General features: G+C 43.3%; 1 protein-coding gene across 2 annotated transcripts in view; it reads right to left on the reverse strand.

Moving 5' to 3' along the window:
• The window catches only part of ptpro (protein tyrosine phosphatase receptor type O), a 77,739-nt gene that overhangs the window by 9,122 nt on the left and 54,749 nt on the right, over window positions 1–13,868 (reverse strand). The window contains exons 14-23 of one of the 2 annotated variants that reach the window (XM_066669436.1): window positions 12,433–12,571; window positions 9,058–9,178; window positions 7,879–7,947; window positions 6,567–6,650; window positions 5,321–5,356; window positions 4,469–4,550; window positions 3,404–3,494; window positions 3,141–3,217; window positions 1,545–1,679; window positions 968–1,090 (exon numbers count right to left, since the gene is read on the reverse strand). In XM_066669436.1, the coding sequence (XP_066525533.1) occupies window positions 968–1,090; window positions 1,545–1,679; window positions 3,141–3,217; window positions 3,404–3,494; window positions 4,469–4,550; window positions 5,321–5,356; window positions 6,567–6,650; window positions 7,879–7,947; window positions 9,058–9,178; window positions 12,433–12,571 (957 nt within the window). The remainder of the gene's footprint in view (window positions 1–967; window positions 1,091–1,544; window positions 1,680–3,140; window positions 3,218–3,403; window positions 3,495–4,468; window positions 4,551–5,320; window positions 5,357–6,566; window positions 6,651–7,878; window positions 7,948–9,057; window positions 9,179–12,432; window positions 12,572–13,868) is intronic. The other variant, XM_066669437.1, reaches the window with a different exon arrangement.

The raw sequence follows: 13,868 nt of genomic DNA on the forward strand, positions 1-13,868 counted from the left end.
TTCAGAAAATGTACATTTTTAAGTCTTCTCCTTGTTCGATGGGGCTCTGACCCAGGCTTTGATCACAAGTGATATGTTATTGCTCATGCTTTAATGTAAGTGTAGCCACCAGTGATTATCTGTTGCATTTCCATTTCATTCACTCATTTACTGTATCTGCTTCATCCAGTGCAGAGTCGAAGTGCATCCGGGATCACTGGGCTTAAACCAGGAGCACATCCTGCATGCCAGACCATCACAAGGCACCATACTCACACTCTCATCTATAAGAATGAATAGCCAATCCACCTAACAACCTGTTGTTTAGACTGTGGGAGGAAACGCATGCAGACACAGGGCGAGCCCAGGGTCACAGACCAAAGGCAGGGTTCAAACCCACCACCCTAGGACCCTGGAGCTGTGTGACAGTGACACTATACTGTGACTTTGATGCTGCCTTGCCGTCCCACATTTCCAGTTCTATCAATAAAACAGGACGACACGATGGAGCAACAGGTAGTGTCACTGTCAGACAGCTCCGGGGTTGTGGGTTTGAGCCCCGCTCCGGGTGACTGTCTGTGAGGAATTTGGTATGTTGTGCCAGTGTCTGCATGGGCTTCCTCCCACAGTCCAAAAACAAAGATTGATAGGTGTATTAACTACCTAAAATTATTGCAATGGACAGGTACTCTTTCCAGGAAGTGTTCCCACCTTGTGCCCAGTGATTTCAGGTAGGCTCCAGACCCACCAGGACCCTGAACTGGATAAGAGGCTGAGGATAATGAATGAATGCATAAACACTAAAACAGCACAGTGGATTTGTCGATTATAAAGATAGATTATAAACTCATCAGCACTTATTCAACAATCTTCTACAAGATGAAGTCATTTTTACTGACGCTGATAAAGGTGATAACAGCCATCTATTGAGTTATACTTGGATACATTCTAGTCTCTCCCTTCTCTTCTCAGCCTCTTCCATACTCACATAGCCCAGTCTAAAATTCCTGATAGTCCACTCAGGAGACTCGCTCTCGGACAGCATCTCTACGGTGATCTCCCCATATGATACAGGCTCGTCCGTAAACGGCCAGTAGTGATCGCACTTCACCTGTGTGAGAACCCACAGTTATACACAGTACCAATCAAATCGTCTTTACTGTTCTTCATACATTTAAATGATAGCAAAAATATAACTTGGAATAACAGAGAATTACACAGTGACCAAAGAGTGTAAACAAGTCTAAGCAGTCTTCTGTTTTAGACCAAGACACTGCAAGTTAATGCAAATGCATGTCATTTTGGAGCATTAATATTAGTCCTTATAACATGACACTGTTCATACTTTTGCGAGGTACTGCACATGTGTCAAAACTAATCTGGCATTAAAGAAAAAGAAAATGACTGTGGTACAGTGCATGCAATCACGTCTTGATTATCCTCCTATCTCCTATGTAATGATTCAGAGTTACACAATGCTGTCACATTCTGAGCTGGTTAATTACAGCACTGTGGGGTTGAGGAGAATAACGGACAGACTCGAACAGGTTTCCATGGGAACTGACCCTCCTGCGCTCGTTGCACTGAGTCAACATGACGATGACGTGCGATTTCTGCTGCAGCACCATCTTCCAGAAATCGTTGCGTGTCTCTGGGAGTGGCCCCTGTGTGGCGATGTACTCTTGAGAAGAATTATATCCCTGTCAACGTCACAGAGAACAGTCACTTCAACTGAGAGTTAACCTTCTTCTCAACACTATGCAACAGTCACACTTGCTTTGAGCAAAGACAGAAACATTTAATACAGACATATGCAAAAGTTTAAATATAATTTCTAAGGATCTGGCATTATGCAGTTAGTAATACCCCCTCCACTCTACACATCCGACCGCAGTCCTGCCCACCCAGAGCTTTTCATAGTGAAATTTGCTGATGACACCACGGTGGTGGGACTGATAACGGGGAGACGAGACGACCTACAGAGATGAGGTTCTGAAACTTGGTGAGTGGAGTGCAACTAACAACCTGGCACTGAATATCACTAAGACTAAAGGACTCATCCTGGACTTCCTGCGGAACAGGACCGCTCCTGCCCCCCTACACATGAACAGCGAACCTGTGGAGCAAGTGGAATCTTTCAAATTCCTTGGAGTTCACATCTCTGCAGACCTCTCTTGAACAGTCAACACTTCTGCACTGGTTAAGAAGGCCCAGCAGCGGCTTCATTTTCTGATGTTGCTCAGGAAGGAGCAACTACACACGTGCCTGCTTGTGACCTTCTACCGCTCCACCATAGAGAGCCTACTGACCTATGCTGTGTCAGTGTGGCACTCCAGCTGCACAGAGGCTGACAGAAAGAGACTGCAGAGGGTGACCGATACTGCAAGAAAAATCATTGGCTGCTCTCTGCCTTCCATAAACTCCATCTATAATTCTCGCTGTCTCAGTAGGGCCAGGAACATTCTGAAGGACACCACCCATCCTGGTTTCCACCTCCTTAACCTGTTGCCTTCTGGTAGGTGCTACAGGTCCATACCGGCCAAAACAAACAGACTCAGGGACAGCTTCTTTCCCAAAGCCATCACGTTGCTAAATGGGAATCTGCACTAACTGACATTTACAGTGTCTCTTCTGTTTTGTCTGTCCTACTTGTCTATAGGGTACTTATATGTTAAGTTCTTGTCTGTGCACAGTAGTGTTTTATACACAGTAGTTTTTATTAGTTAGTTCTAACTTTTCTATTTAAATATTGCACTGTGGGCACTTTTTAAGGAGCAGCTTCCAATTTCGTTGTACTGTGTATACTGTGTATAAATAAAGGCTTTCTATTCTATTCTCCCAGCACACAGCACTACGGCTAGATTCCCAGGTTGCGCAGAACACACAAATAAACTGCAACTCTGCATTAAATAGTGTAGAAGTGTGTTCTCTGAACAGGATGTTTATTATTATTCAGCTAGAAAGTAAAGACGGCACCCAAACTTTTTGTTACAGCTGTATAATTACTGTTTTTGTCAAACAAACAAAAATGCCTGTAGATATAATGATTTACAGCAATATTAAATAGGTTTACCATGTTTAACCAACTCTGAGGAATGACTGATTTAAGGGTAAACATGCTGTTTACACGTTCAGAGATCAGATGAGGTGTAAGTACTCACTGGAATGTAGTTGGCGTTGATGTAGTCAGAGCCCTCGTCATTGTGCATAGAGATCAGCTTCACTCGGCTGAAGTCATCTGTTTGAGAAATGAGCGCTTGGTCAGTGTCAGTAACATTATGTAAACACAGCAAACAAAACAAGGCAGATCCATGACAGCTTCTAGCTAACACTGTGGTGTAGTGTGTCTGTAAGTGTGTATGTGTGAATGTGTGTGATGTCACCACAGCTTTGTAGTGTGAGGAAGTGAGGGAGCAGCACTCACAAGGCAGGATGTTCGTGTAGCGGTTCTTGGGCCTGTTCACTGGTAGATCTGCTGCATCGTGGGAGAGGTCCAGCCCAACGCTCTTCAACTCCTGTAACAAAAGAAATACATTCATTATCTGTAAGCACTTATCCTGTTCATGGTCACGGTGGGTCCAGAGCCTACCTGGAATCATTGGGTGCAAAGCGGGGACACACCCTGGAGGGGGCGCCAGTCCCTCACAGGGCAACACACACTCACACCTACGGCCACTTTTGAGTCTCCAATCCACCTACCAACATGTGTTTTTGGACTGTGGGAGGAAACCAGAGCACCCGGAGGAAACCCTTGCGGACACAGGGAGAACACACCACACTCCTCACAGACAGTCACCCGGAGCGGGAATCGAACCCACAACCTCCAGGTCCCTGGAGCTGTGTGACTGCGCCACTGTGCCGCCCCAAAAGAAATACATATCCAAGATATTCAAATGTCTTTTTCCAAAATATCACAGCTCCCTCTCTCAGAGGTTCAGAAGCTTTGAGAATTCAGATCACAATAATATCTATTAAAAAATTCTTGAGAATGATAGTTTTATATGTAAGAATCCCCTGGGGGAAAAGCCTATCTTTTGTGTCTAGGGAATTTGGATTGCAGCATAAAAAACAACACAATGAAGCAGTAAAAGACTAAGAATTGTGTTCTATGAGACTCTTGATGTTCCTCAGATATTTTAGTTCTGCAGACGTATGGACAGCGTCAACCAACACTAACAAAATTTCTACACAAAGGGACAATCGCAAACTGCTGCAGCTACATGGACACTCACTGCTGGCTGGTCAGAGCCTTTTTAGCAGCAGCGTCAATGTCATGGACCAGTCTGAAGCTGTGATCAGATGGACACCCATCAATGTAAACAGATTTGGCTTTAAAAAGTTGTTGGCACTGAACAGGTTTGATTCAATATCAGTTTGGAAACTAAAATGTGATACTGTGCCACCTTCACGTCACAATAATGTGAAATGCAGATGATGTAGTGCTAAAAATGAGGTAAAAATGAAATGCAAAATTAGTTTTTTTCCTCACCTCAAACTGCAGTGAGAACTTGTACGCAGAGTCTTTGCTCATGTCTTTGACGTAGGCCTCAAAGTCGTCCAACTGCACCGGGCTGCAGACAACACACAAGTAACTTTCACATTCCCACAACAACCTCACAGCTGTTACTTACTTTCAAAACCACTGTTTTGGGAACACAGCAAAAATTGTGAAGAATAAAACACAGGTCACATGTAACATGCAACATTTTATTTCTTCTGAATGACTTCTGTATAATGGTACACCATGCAGCTTATCGCACAATACGTTTTCTAACGACTCAGACCTAGTCCTTTCTGAATGGAGTGTAAGGAGACTTTAGAAGATTTTACTTTTACTTTTTAGTAAAGCAGCTCTTAGGTTACATGGCACAAAATCAGTAGCCAGGTTTCCATCCATCCGTGATTCGAATACAAATCAAGGGAATAATAGAGAGCACAACAAATTAGCTCTGGTTCTGTACGAGCGAATAAAACGTAGGAATAAAGCACATATGGTAAATCACCTCTGAGAAGCAAGAGAAATATTTAATGTCAGTGTATGCTGTGTTTAATTTTACGACTACATTTTACACGGTTAGAACAGAAAGACAATACACACTTGCAGTGGCTTTGTCCGGGCACCATTTGTATCATTTATAGAGTTAGGTCACTTTCCTTTGCATCACAAATGTGCTACAATTTATTTATATAAAAGGTTTTATTTGATTTATTTTCATCTGATTGTTTTAAACAATAATATGCCAAAAATTCATGGGTGGAGACCTAGTTAGGGACATACACACAGTAAAACATATGAGACACACACACAGACACAAAGGAATACACAGCGTGTTAGTGTTACCTTGTTAGCTTCCTTTTCTTTAGAGCAGTCTTGCTCCTACAGATACAGAAAGGTGTACACTTTACCGAAAATGCTCCGTTTACTCTGTTGTTCTACTTTAATTGCCATAATACACATACAGCCTGCTTCACACATCACTGGAGAGTATCAAAGCATTCTATATCATTCACCCAAAAGGACTGGATGAGATATTAAAGGCTGGAAACTATGAGCCTCGTGATGTTCATCAGATATGACAAGGCAGTTTGTTCTGCAGACATATATGGTAACAATGTCTGGCTTTCAAAGGAAGCATGCAGTGTTCCCTCAGGCTGATCAATAAAGAGCTACAGTGCACACATGTTCACATCCACATAAGTTCATACCCATATTCACTCTAAATATCTATTACATCCAAGAAGAAAAGGACATGCAAAATATAGGACCAAGGCCAAACATCATTGACTAGAAATCCTAGAACTACCCTCTAAGAGTGCATTCTGCTAGCGATCCTATGGAGGGTTAGTCGTCGTGTGTTTAGAGAGCATGCAGCTTGGGTTAGCTGTAGGAAAAGAACAATATGATCTATTCATGCTATCGTTATTCATATCACCATGCTATTAGTGATGATAATATCGTGAGACTATGTTCTGTGATTACAGTCCACTGGTGTCAGGCACAACCATAGACAGAGCGTTTTTGTCAACAAAGATCCAAAATGAATTTGAATCCTTGTCGTAAGGCAGAGCATCAAAGCTCCATGTTAGAGACTGTGTTACATCTTTCACTGTTTAGACTGCGAAATGGCCACCAGGGCAATGTGCATCATTATTGGAGGAAGGATTCTCACGTTCACACTCTTAAAAACAAAGGTGGCCAAAAAGGGTTCTTCAGGGTCTGAGCCTGTCTGTGAATGAGGCTTTAAAGAAGCAGTGGAAGAGAGGTCAAAGGTGTCAAGAATCTCCACAAAGGCATACTATTAAACTATGTTTTTTTTACAGTATGAATACACAGTATGAACCCAATTGTTTCCCCAGTGGTTAAGAGGGTTAGCTTTTCTTTGTTGTGGCCCAAATAAAACAACCTCACAGACTTCCTTTTTTTCCCCCCATTTCAGAAGCTTTATTTTTAAGAGCGTTCTTGGCAGTTTTAGTGAAAAGGGAATGTGTGTGTAAATGTACTGCAGCTGTGTCTATGGTGGCCAGGCTGTGGGCCTCTCACACATGCCTCCATGATGCAGCGTCTGGCCGTCTGCGCTTTTACTTACCACGGATTAATATAAAAAGCCAAAAGATAGTCAGTCCAAAGGCAGGATGGCAGAAGAGTAAGGAAGGCAAAGAGGCTCCTTCGCCTGAAGGGGTTCAAATAAAATAAAATAAAACAACAAACAAAAAGAAAACAACAAAAAGGAAAAGAAAAACACCAAGGGCGAAAAGTTGGGGACAAAACATGGTGCTCCATTAGTAATAGTGACAGACAGTGATGACTGAGACGTACTTAATTAGTGCTTTATACAGGGTTAATTAATGCCTCATGCAGTCCAGTGTCATTAGCTTATCAACTGCACTTATGGGCGTGTGTGGTCAATGGCGCATGGACAGCAGACGCGGAACTTAACCCTCGTTCTCAAAAAAATGTAGACAGTTATTCTATGCAGCTGCAGAGAAGAGGATAACTATGAAATATGTACCATATTTAAAAATCTATGTATTAAATACGCTCCCCTAGGCCACTGTGTACCTTGATAAAGCTTAACACAACAACATTAATGATTACAGTAGCAGCAGACAAATATAAGACATTTACATAAACACTGTACAAAATGCATTTTCTGATAATGATAATGGGAAAAAAAGCCTTTAATTCGGACAAATAGCCGTCAATGAGATTTTGGAAGTCTTTAATTTCCAAATCAAAAGAACGACTGCAAGTTGACTTTGGTGAAAAACCAAAATCTGCCTTAACTGACTGTCTTTAAGCTGTTATATTAATCACAAATGTATGGAATCGCCCACAAATCACCTCCTTACAAAATCAGTGTGTGTGTGTGTGTGTGTGTGCGCGCGTGCGCATGTAGTAACAAAAATTTAACAAACAAAATTGCTTAACCGCCTAAAAGAATCAAGAAACAGTGAACTATGGCTAATAAGAGAATTTACACTATAATTCACCTATGAGCAAAACACCACATCACTTGGAGAGATTTCTCTTCATTATTTGTGTGTGTGTGTGTGTGTGTGAGTGTAGTTATTCTGGTAAATCCCTGTTCTGTCATATCCTAATTCTCTTAATCTGTAAGGGCTATAAAGCTGGGCTTTCAGGCCACTAGGGATATTCTCCAAACACGCCGGCTCATGGGAAGATGTGAGCGAAGCCACGTGCATTTGAGGTTAAGGGCCAGATTAAAAATCCCAATCCTGCACACACTGCTGCTCTCTGCTCTCTCTCTCTCTGTCAGTGTGTTTGCGTGCGGCTAGTGTGTGAGATGACTGCTTTCTTTTGCCTCTATCATTTGTATACTAACATTCTGAACTTTTTCAACCCTGTTTTAACGCCACAGGAATAAAGAGGACTCCTACCAGTTGTAGGGAAGTTTTCCGTCCCGTTCGAAAGAGGCAAAGTTGACAAAGGTTTCTGCCCCACACTCCCTGCAAGAAAACACATCAGAGTGTCAGAGGGGCTTCTGAAAACCACAAACCAACAAAGCTGTGAATGCAGTGAAACCTTGAAATAATATCCTTGGCAGTTACTGTTTCAGCGGCATTACGTTGTGATCGACCATATATTTGAGTGACATTAAAATACCAAGGCTGCTATCTACAGTATTTTATCTAAAGCTGGTCTTTCAGTTGAAGGACCCTCATTTCGGACAAAACCATCATCAACCAACTCAGAAAGTGGCTCAAAAACACCTCAACAGTGCCAAGAGTCTAAAACGAAACTGCCCCTGATTAAATAGGAAAAAGGCCATAAAACAAAAAAGAAAAGCAAACAAACAACTACAATTTGGGCAATCGTCAAAATAACACGGGCAAACATCCACTTCCCCCTATAAAAATATCCTTTTGCACCAGAACTAGCTTTAAATGTTTACTAATAGACCTTTACTGTAGCAGAGGTCTACTTTTTGCGATGAAATACTTTATAAATAGAAAGAAATAACACTATTTAAGATTTAATTCACTGAAGCAATAGCTAAAGTCTTCAGTTTGTGCTCTCTTTTTTAAAGTGAAGTTATACAATACACTGTAACTAATGTAATTTAATCCCATCCATCCATCCAATTCAGGGTCACGGTGGGTCCAGAGCCTACCTGGAATAACTGGGCGCCAGTATACACCCTGGAATACACCCTGGAGGGGGCGCCAGTCCTTCACAGGGCAACACACACATTCACACCTACGGTCACTTTTGAGACGCCAATGCACATACCAACGTGTGTTTTTGGACTGTGGGAGGAACCCGGAGCACCCGGAGGAAACCCACGCGGACACAGGGAGAACACACCACACTCCTCACAGACAGTCACCCAGAGCGGGAATCGAACCCACAACCTCCAGGTCCCTGGAGCTGTGTGACTGTGACACTACCTGCTGCACCACCGTGCCGCCCGTAATTTAATCCCAATTTTATTTATTTCTAAGTTATACGCTGCCAAATTCTCATCTCGTCTTCATCTGTAATCATTAGTGAGCTGGAGACTGGAAGACGAATGTAACAGTGGAGTAAGATTAAGACAGAACAGGAGTAGCTCCTACCTGGTTATCTGCATGTGTTTTTTGCGCAGCACCAGCAGGAAGAGCACCAGCAGACTGATGAGCAGCACACTGAGCACAGCCAGGGCTGAGATAGCAGCAACACTGGGGTTCATTTCCTGGGCTGTAACACCCACACAAACACAAACACATACACACATATATACCTTTTAATAAAACACACAAATTAAGAAGAACAGTATGGACCATAAAAAGGACAAACAGAATATGTCTCATGTACAGACAATGAGCCATTACTGAATTTAATCTAGTGGTTTACTGTGGGCATAGGGTTGTACTGGCAGTTATGTTGTAATTTCCAGCAGGATTAGCTTTGTGAAATGATATTGTGATGGTATGTTGAATGTAGTACTTTCGTATTTCTAACTGCTACAATACATACAAATTTACCTTGTTCTCTCAGGTCTGAAACTAGTTTACTGTATCATCAAGTGACCAGCAGTAACTGACTCCATTTTTATACTAATGGCTAGTTTAAATGTGTTTTGACGAGGGATGGGTGGTATCCACATTACCGTCTCAAAACACGATAAAAAAACATTTCTGAGAGAGGGCAAATTTCAGCAGCTGATGTGAAGGAACAGAAAAGTTCGAAAATAAGTGAAATAAGACGGTGTACACTGTTTAGAAGCACAACTGGCGCTAACAGGGAGTTGTGATTTAGCACACCACAGCAGATTGTTCAGCGAACTGAGGCTCAAAACACACACATTTAGAGGATAAAGCCATGTACCCGTCAGCACAAAGCCGAGTGAAGGATTATCTAAGTATTTTGTCTGTTTACAGCTTTATTCCCCTCTTTGAACCCAAACTCAGCGCTAAACTTAACTGAACCCAAATAAAACCAAGGAGATGGTTGTGGATTCCAGAAGATCCACCCACATCGAAACCACGGCCCTCCTCCTCAATGGAGTGGAGGTTGAGAGAGTGGAGCACTTCAAGTTCCTTGAAGTACACATCTCTGCTGACCTCACATGGGCTTTCAACACCCAACACCTAGTGCAGAAGGCACAAGAGACTCTACTTCCTCAGGAAGCTGAAGCACTCCCACCTCCCTCAACACTTGCTGGTGAACTTTTACAGAGCCACCAACGAGAGCATCCTGACATACTGCTGCACGGTCTGGTTCACCAGTTGCACAGCACAGGAGAGGAGAGACCTCCCCTCTAAAAAGAGATTCAGACAATTAAAAGCAAAGACAAACAGGTTGAAACACAGCTTCTTTCCCCAGGCTGTAAAAGCCATCAACCCATCAGCCCCCCCCCACAACTACTTTAACCAATCCATCCTGATTGATAATCAGTAGAATCAACGGACAACCACCCATCCTAATGGACAAGCAATTGCACACGGCACTTTTAAATTAAGCCTGTATATATCTTCTGTGTTAATGCCTCTGAACAATCTGCACATGTGTATAGATTTTATATTTTAACTGCTGCCTGAGAGAGGACTGTATTTCACTGTTTTAACACCGTTCTGAACATTGTTTCCTCAGCGACAATAAAAGCTATTCTATTCTATTCTATTCTAAACTTGCAACTGTGGTGGGCTACGAGGCTTGTGTTTTTCCCTCGCACCTGTTTTCCAACCGTGACATCAGCAGTCATCGAACCCCCACAGCGCCCCCTCCCTGTGGCTCTCTTAAATGCACATGAACATTTTAGCCGACTTTTAAAGACACAGAACAGAAATTTGACACACCACACACGCGTCATAAATACTGCCCTCATTTTGAGATACCACGGTATACAGTATTATTGTTATACGCTCAACCCTAGCTTAGTAGGCACTAAGTAGCACACAGAGGAGCCCTTTTAATGAATTGCTCAATCAAGAATCCTACAAATGTTACTTCATTGTTTGAAAATATATGAGGAAAACGAGCAGGGTTTTGGATGAGCCTTAGATGAGCCAATGTTTTAAAACTAACCACTACAGTGCCAGGCAATGATGCAGATTTACATGTGCCGTTGTCTCCAGTGAACGATCTGGCAACATATTAGTCAGAGAAATACATTTTCATTGTTAGATATATCTAACAGATAGACCTATTATTGTGAGACATCCAATATTGCGAGAGCATTCCCTGCCTTCTCAAATCATCATTAACAATGCATCCTCAACAACACATGGTAAAATTGTCATTGAATTTTTGCCATGTAGATGTTCTCTGTCGTCCTATGGAGGAACATGACATATTTACAAATAATTATTGCAGTTTTTGAACACCGACGCCTTCATTGTTTAACACAGTACTGCAGTTCCAAAGCTCAGTCATGTGATATCATGAAAAAGAGACATGACATTCTGACACTGAGAGTAGATTGCTCTTTGGTTTCAAATTATTTTAAAATATTAGAAAATATGGCTTAACATATTCATTCATTCATTCATTATCTGTAACCTCTATCCAGTTCAGGGTCGCGGTGGGTCCAGAGCCTACCTGGAATCATTGGGCACAAGGCGGGAATACACCCTGGAGGGGGCGCCAGTCCTTCACAGGGCAACACACACACTTTTGAGTCACCAATCCATCTACCAACGTGTGATTTTGGACTGTGGGAGGAGACCGGAGCACCCGGAGGAAACCCACGCAGACACAGGGAGAACACACCACACTCCTCACAGACAGTCACCCGGAGGAAACCCACGCGGACACAGGGAGAACACACCACACTCCTCACAGACAGTCACCCAGAGAGAACACACCAACTCCTCACAGACAGTCACCCGGAGGAAACCCACGCAGACACAGGGAGAACACACCCACTCCTCACAGACAGTCACCCGGAGGAAACCCACGCAGACACAGGGAGAACACACCACACTCCTCACAGACAGTCACCCAGAGGAAATCCACACAGACACAGGGAGAACACACCCACTCCTCACAGACAGTCACCCGGAGGAAACCCACGCGGACACAGGGAGAACACACCAACTCCTCACAGACAGTCACCCAGAGGAAACCAACGCGGACACAGGGAGAACACACCACACTCCTCACAGACAGTCACCCAGAGAGAACACACCAACTCCTCACAGACAGTCACCCGGAGGAAACCAACGCAGACACAGGGAGAACACACCACACTCCTCACAGACAGTCACCCAGAGGAAATCCACACAGACACAGGGAGAACACACCACACTCCTCACAGACATTCACCCGGAGGAAACCCACACAGACACAGGGAGAACACACCAACTCCTCACAGACAGTCACCCGAAGTAGGAATCGAACCCACAACCTCCAGGCCCCTGCAGCTGTATATATGTGATACCTTATTTATTATAATATGACAGTGTGACACTAACTTTGATCTTTTATACTGGTTTAGCAGAATGTATTACCCAGGGTGGAGATGGTGATGTAGGCAGCCTCACTGGGTGTGCTGTAGCTATAGCTGGTCACGCTGCAGTTGTAGGAGGTGGAGGGCTGCAAGTTGCTCACAGTCAGAACATGAGAGAGAGCAGTCAGGGGATCACCTGCCTGTGAAGGGACAAAGAGCATTAACTCACACAAATAGTTACGCACCAGTACAAGATCTGTTCAAAAGAGCGTATTATAATATGCACATGTGGATGACATACAATCTCCACAGAAAAGCCCTGACACACAGAGTGCTAGGATATAGAGCAGCTGCCTAGATCTACAGCAATATCTTAAAGTCACAATGCACAATGCCAAGCATCAGCTGAATGGGTATATAGCCCTCCTGCAGAGCACTGTGAACCAGTAGAACGGTGTTCTCCAGAGTGATGAAGCACAGTTTAATACTTTTGGAATGAGTTGGAGTGACGCTGGTGATTGCCGAATGGCATATCTACACACTCGACTTTTTAACAAGGCCTGTGGTGTGTGTGGTTTTATGGGAAGCGTGGGTTATGGCTGCAAGCAGATGGATCCTTGCTGATGATGGCTAGTGGGCAGATGGAGAAAAAGAACAGGCATCACGCCCCAAGTCCCTGAGGCGTTCGCCTCACTGCTGTCGTGGCAACCGTGTGAATCACCCGCGTGAAGCCCACGGCTTTTTTAATGACTCTAATAAACCACAGGACATAGTGACAGTCCCTGGAGGCGTAGTGACTGTGCTTTTGCCCCAGTGCACGATGCCTAGAGGGAGGGAAAACTTGGCAATGGTAACCTTGCCCCCTGTTTTTCTGCAAAACATTTGACTAACCTGGCAGGGATGGCAGTGGCCAACAGCCTGTGGGCGTCCTCTTGGCTCTACCACAGCAGAGCTTATCTCTGAGTGAAAGTGTACACTAATCTAAAGAGTTTGAATACGTAGGCGGGTGGACTGTTTAATTAATTAGCACTAAGTCACCAGAAGTTATGTACTTTACTCACCCTGAGACATTAGGGTTAGTATACTTAGTAATACATCTGCTGAAATATGTATGTTACAAAATATGTCCAAACGCACTCCTCTTCCGATCTCTCTTAGGAGGATAGGAGCTACGCCTATCCTCAGCCTTCACAGCACAGTCTTGATCAGATTTCTGGCTGATATTGTGTATTCTCTGTAAGCCCAACAGAATATGCTCTTTTATGATTCACACTGCATTTTAATATCTTAAAGAAGTAAAAACATTTGGTGACTGAAATTCTGCACTGAACACGGGGCTCAATGATTTCTGCATAATTATGTAAATTAAGATGAAGTCGGAGCAGTACAATGAGAGAATACACATGACTCATGTCTATGGCGTCAAAACAGGGCCAAAAGTTATGATGAAAAGCAGAATCCATAAACAAGGAATAAAAATGTGATAAATAGAGGACT

Source organism: Hoplias malabaricus, chromosome 4, assembly GCF_029633855.1.
Source record: "Hoplias malabaricus isolate fHopMal1 chromosome 4, fHopMal1.hap1, whole genome shotgun sequence".
Taxonomy (NCBI): Eukaryota; Metazoa; Chordata; class Actinopteri; order Characiformes; family Erythrinidae; genus Hoplias; species Hoplias malabaricus.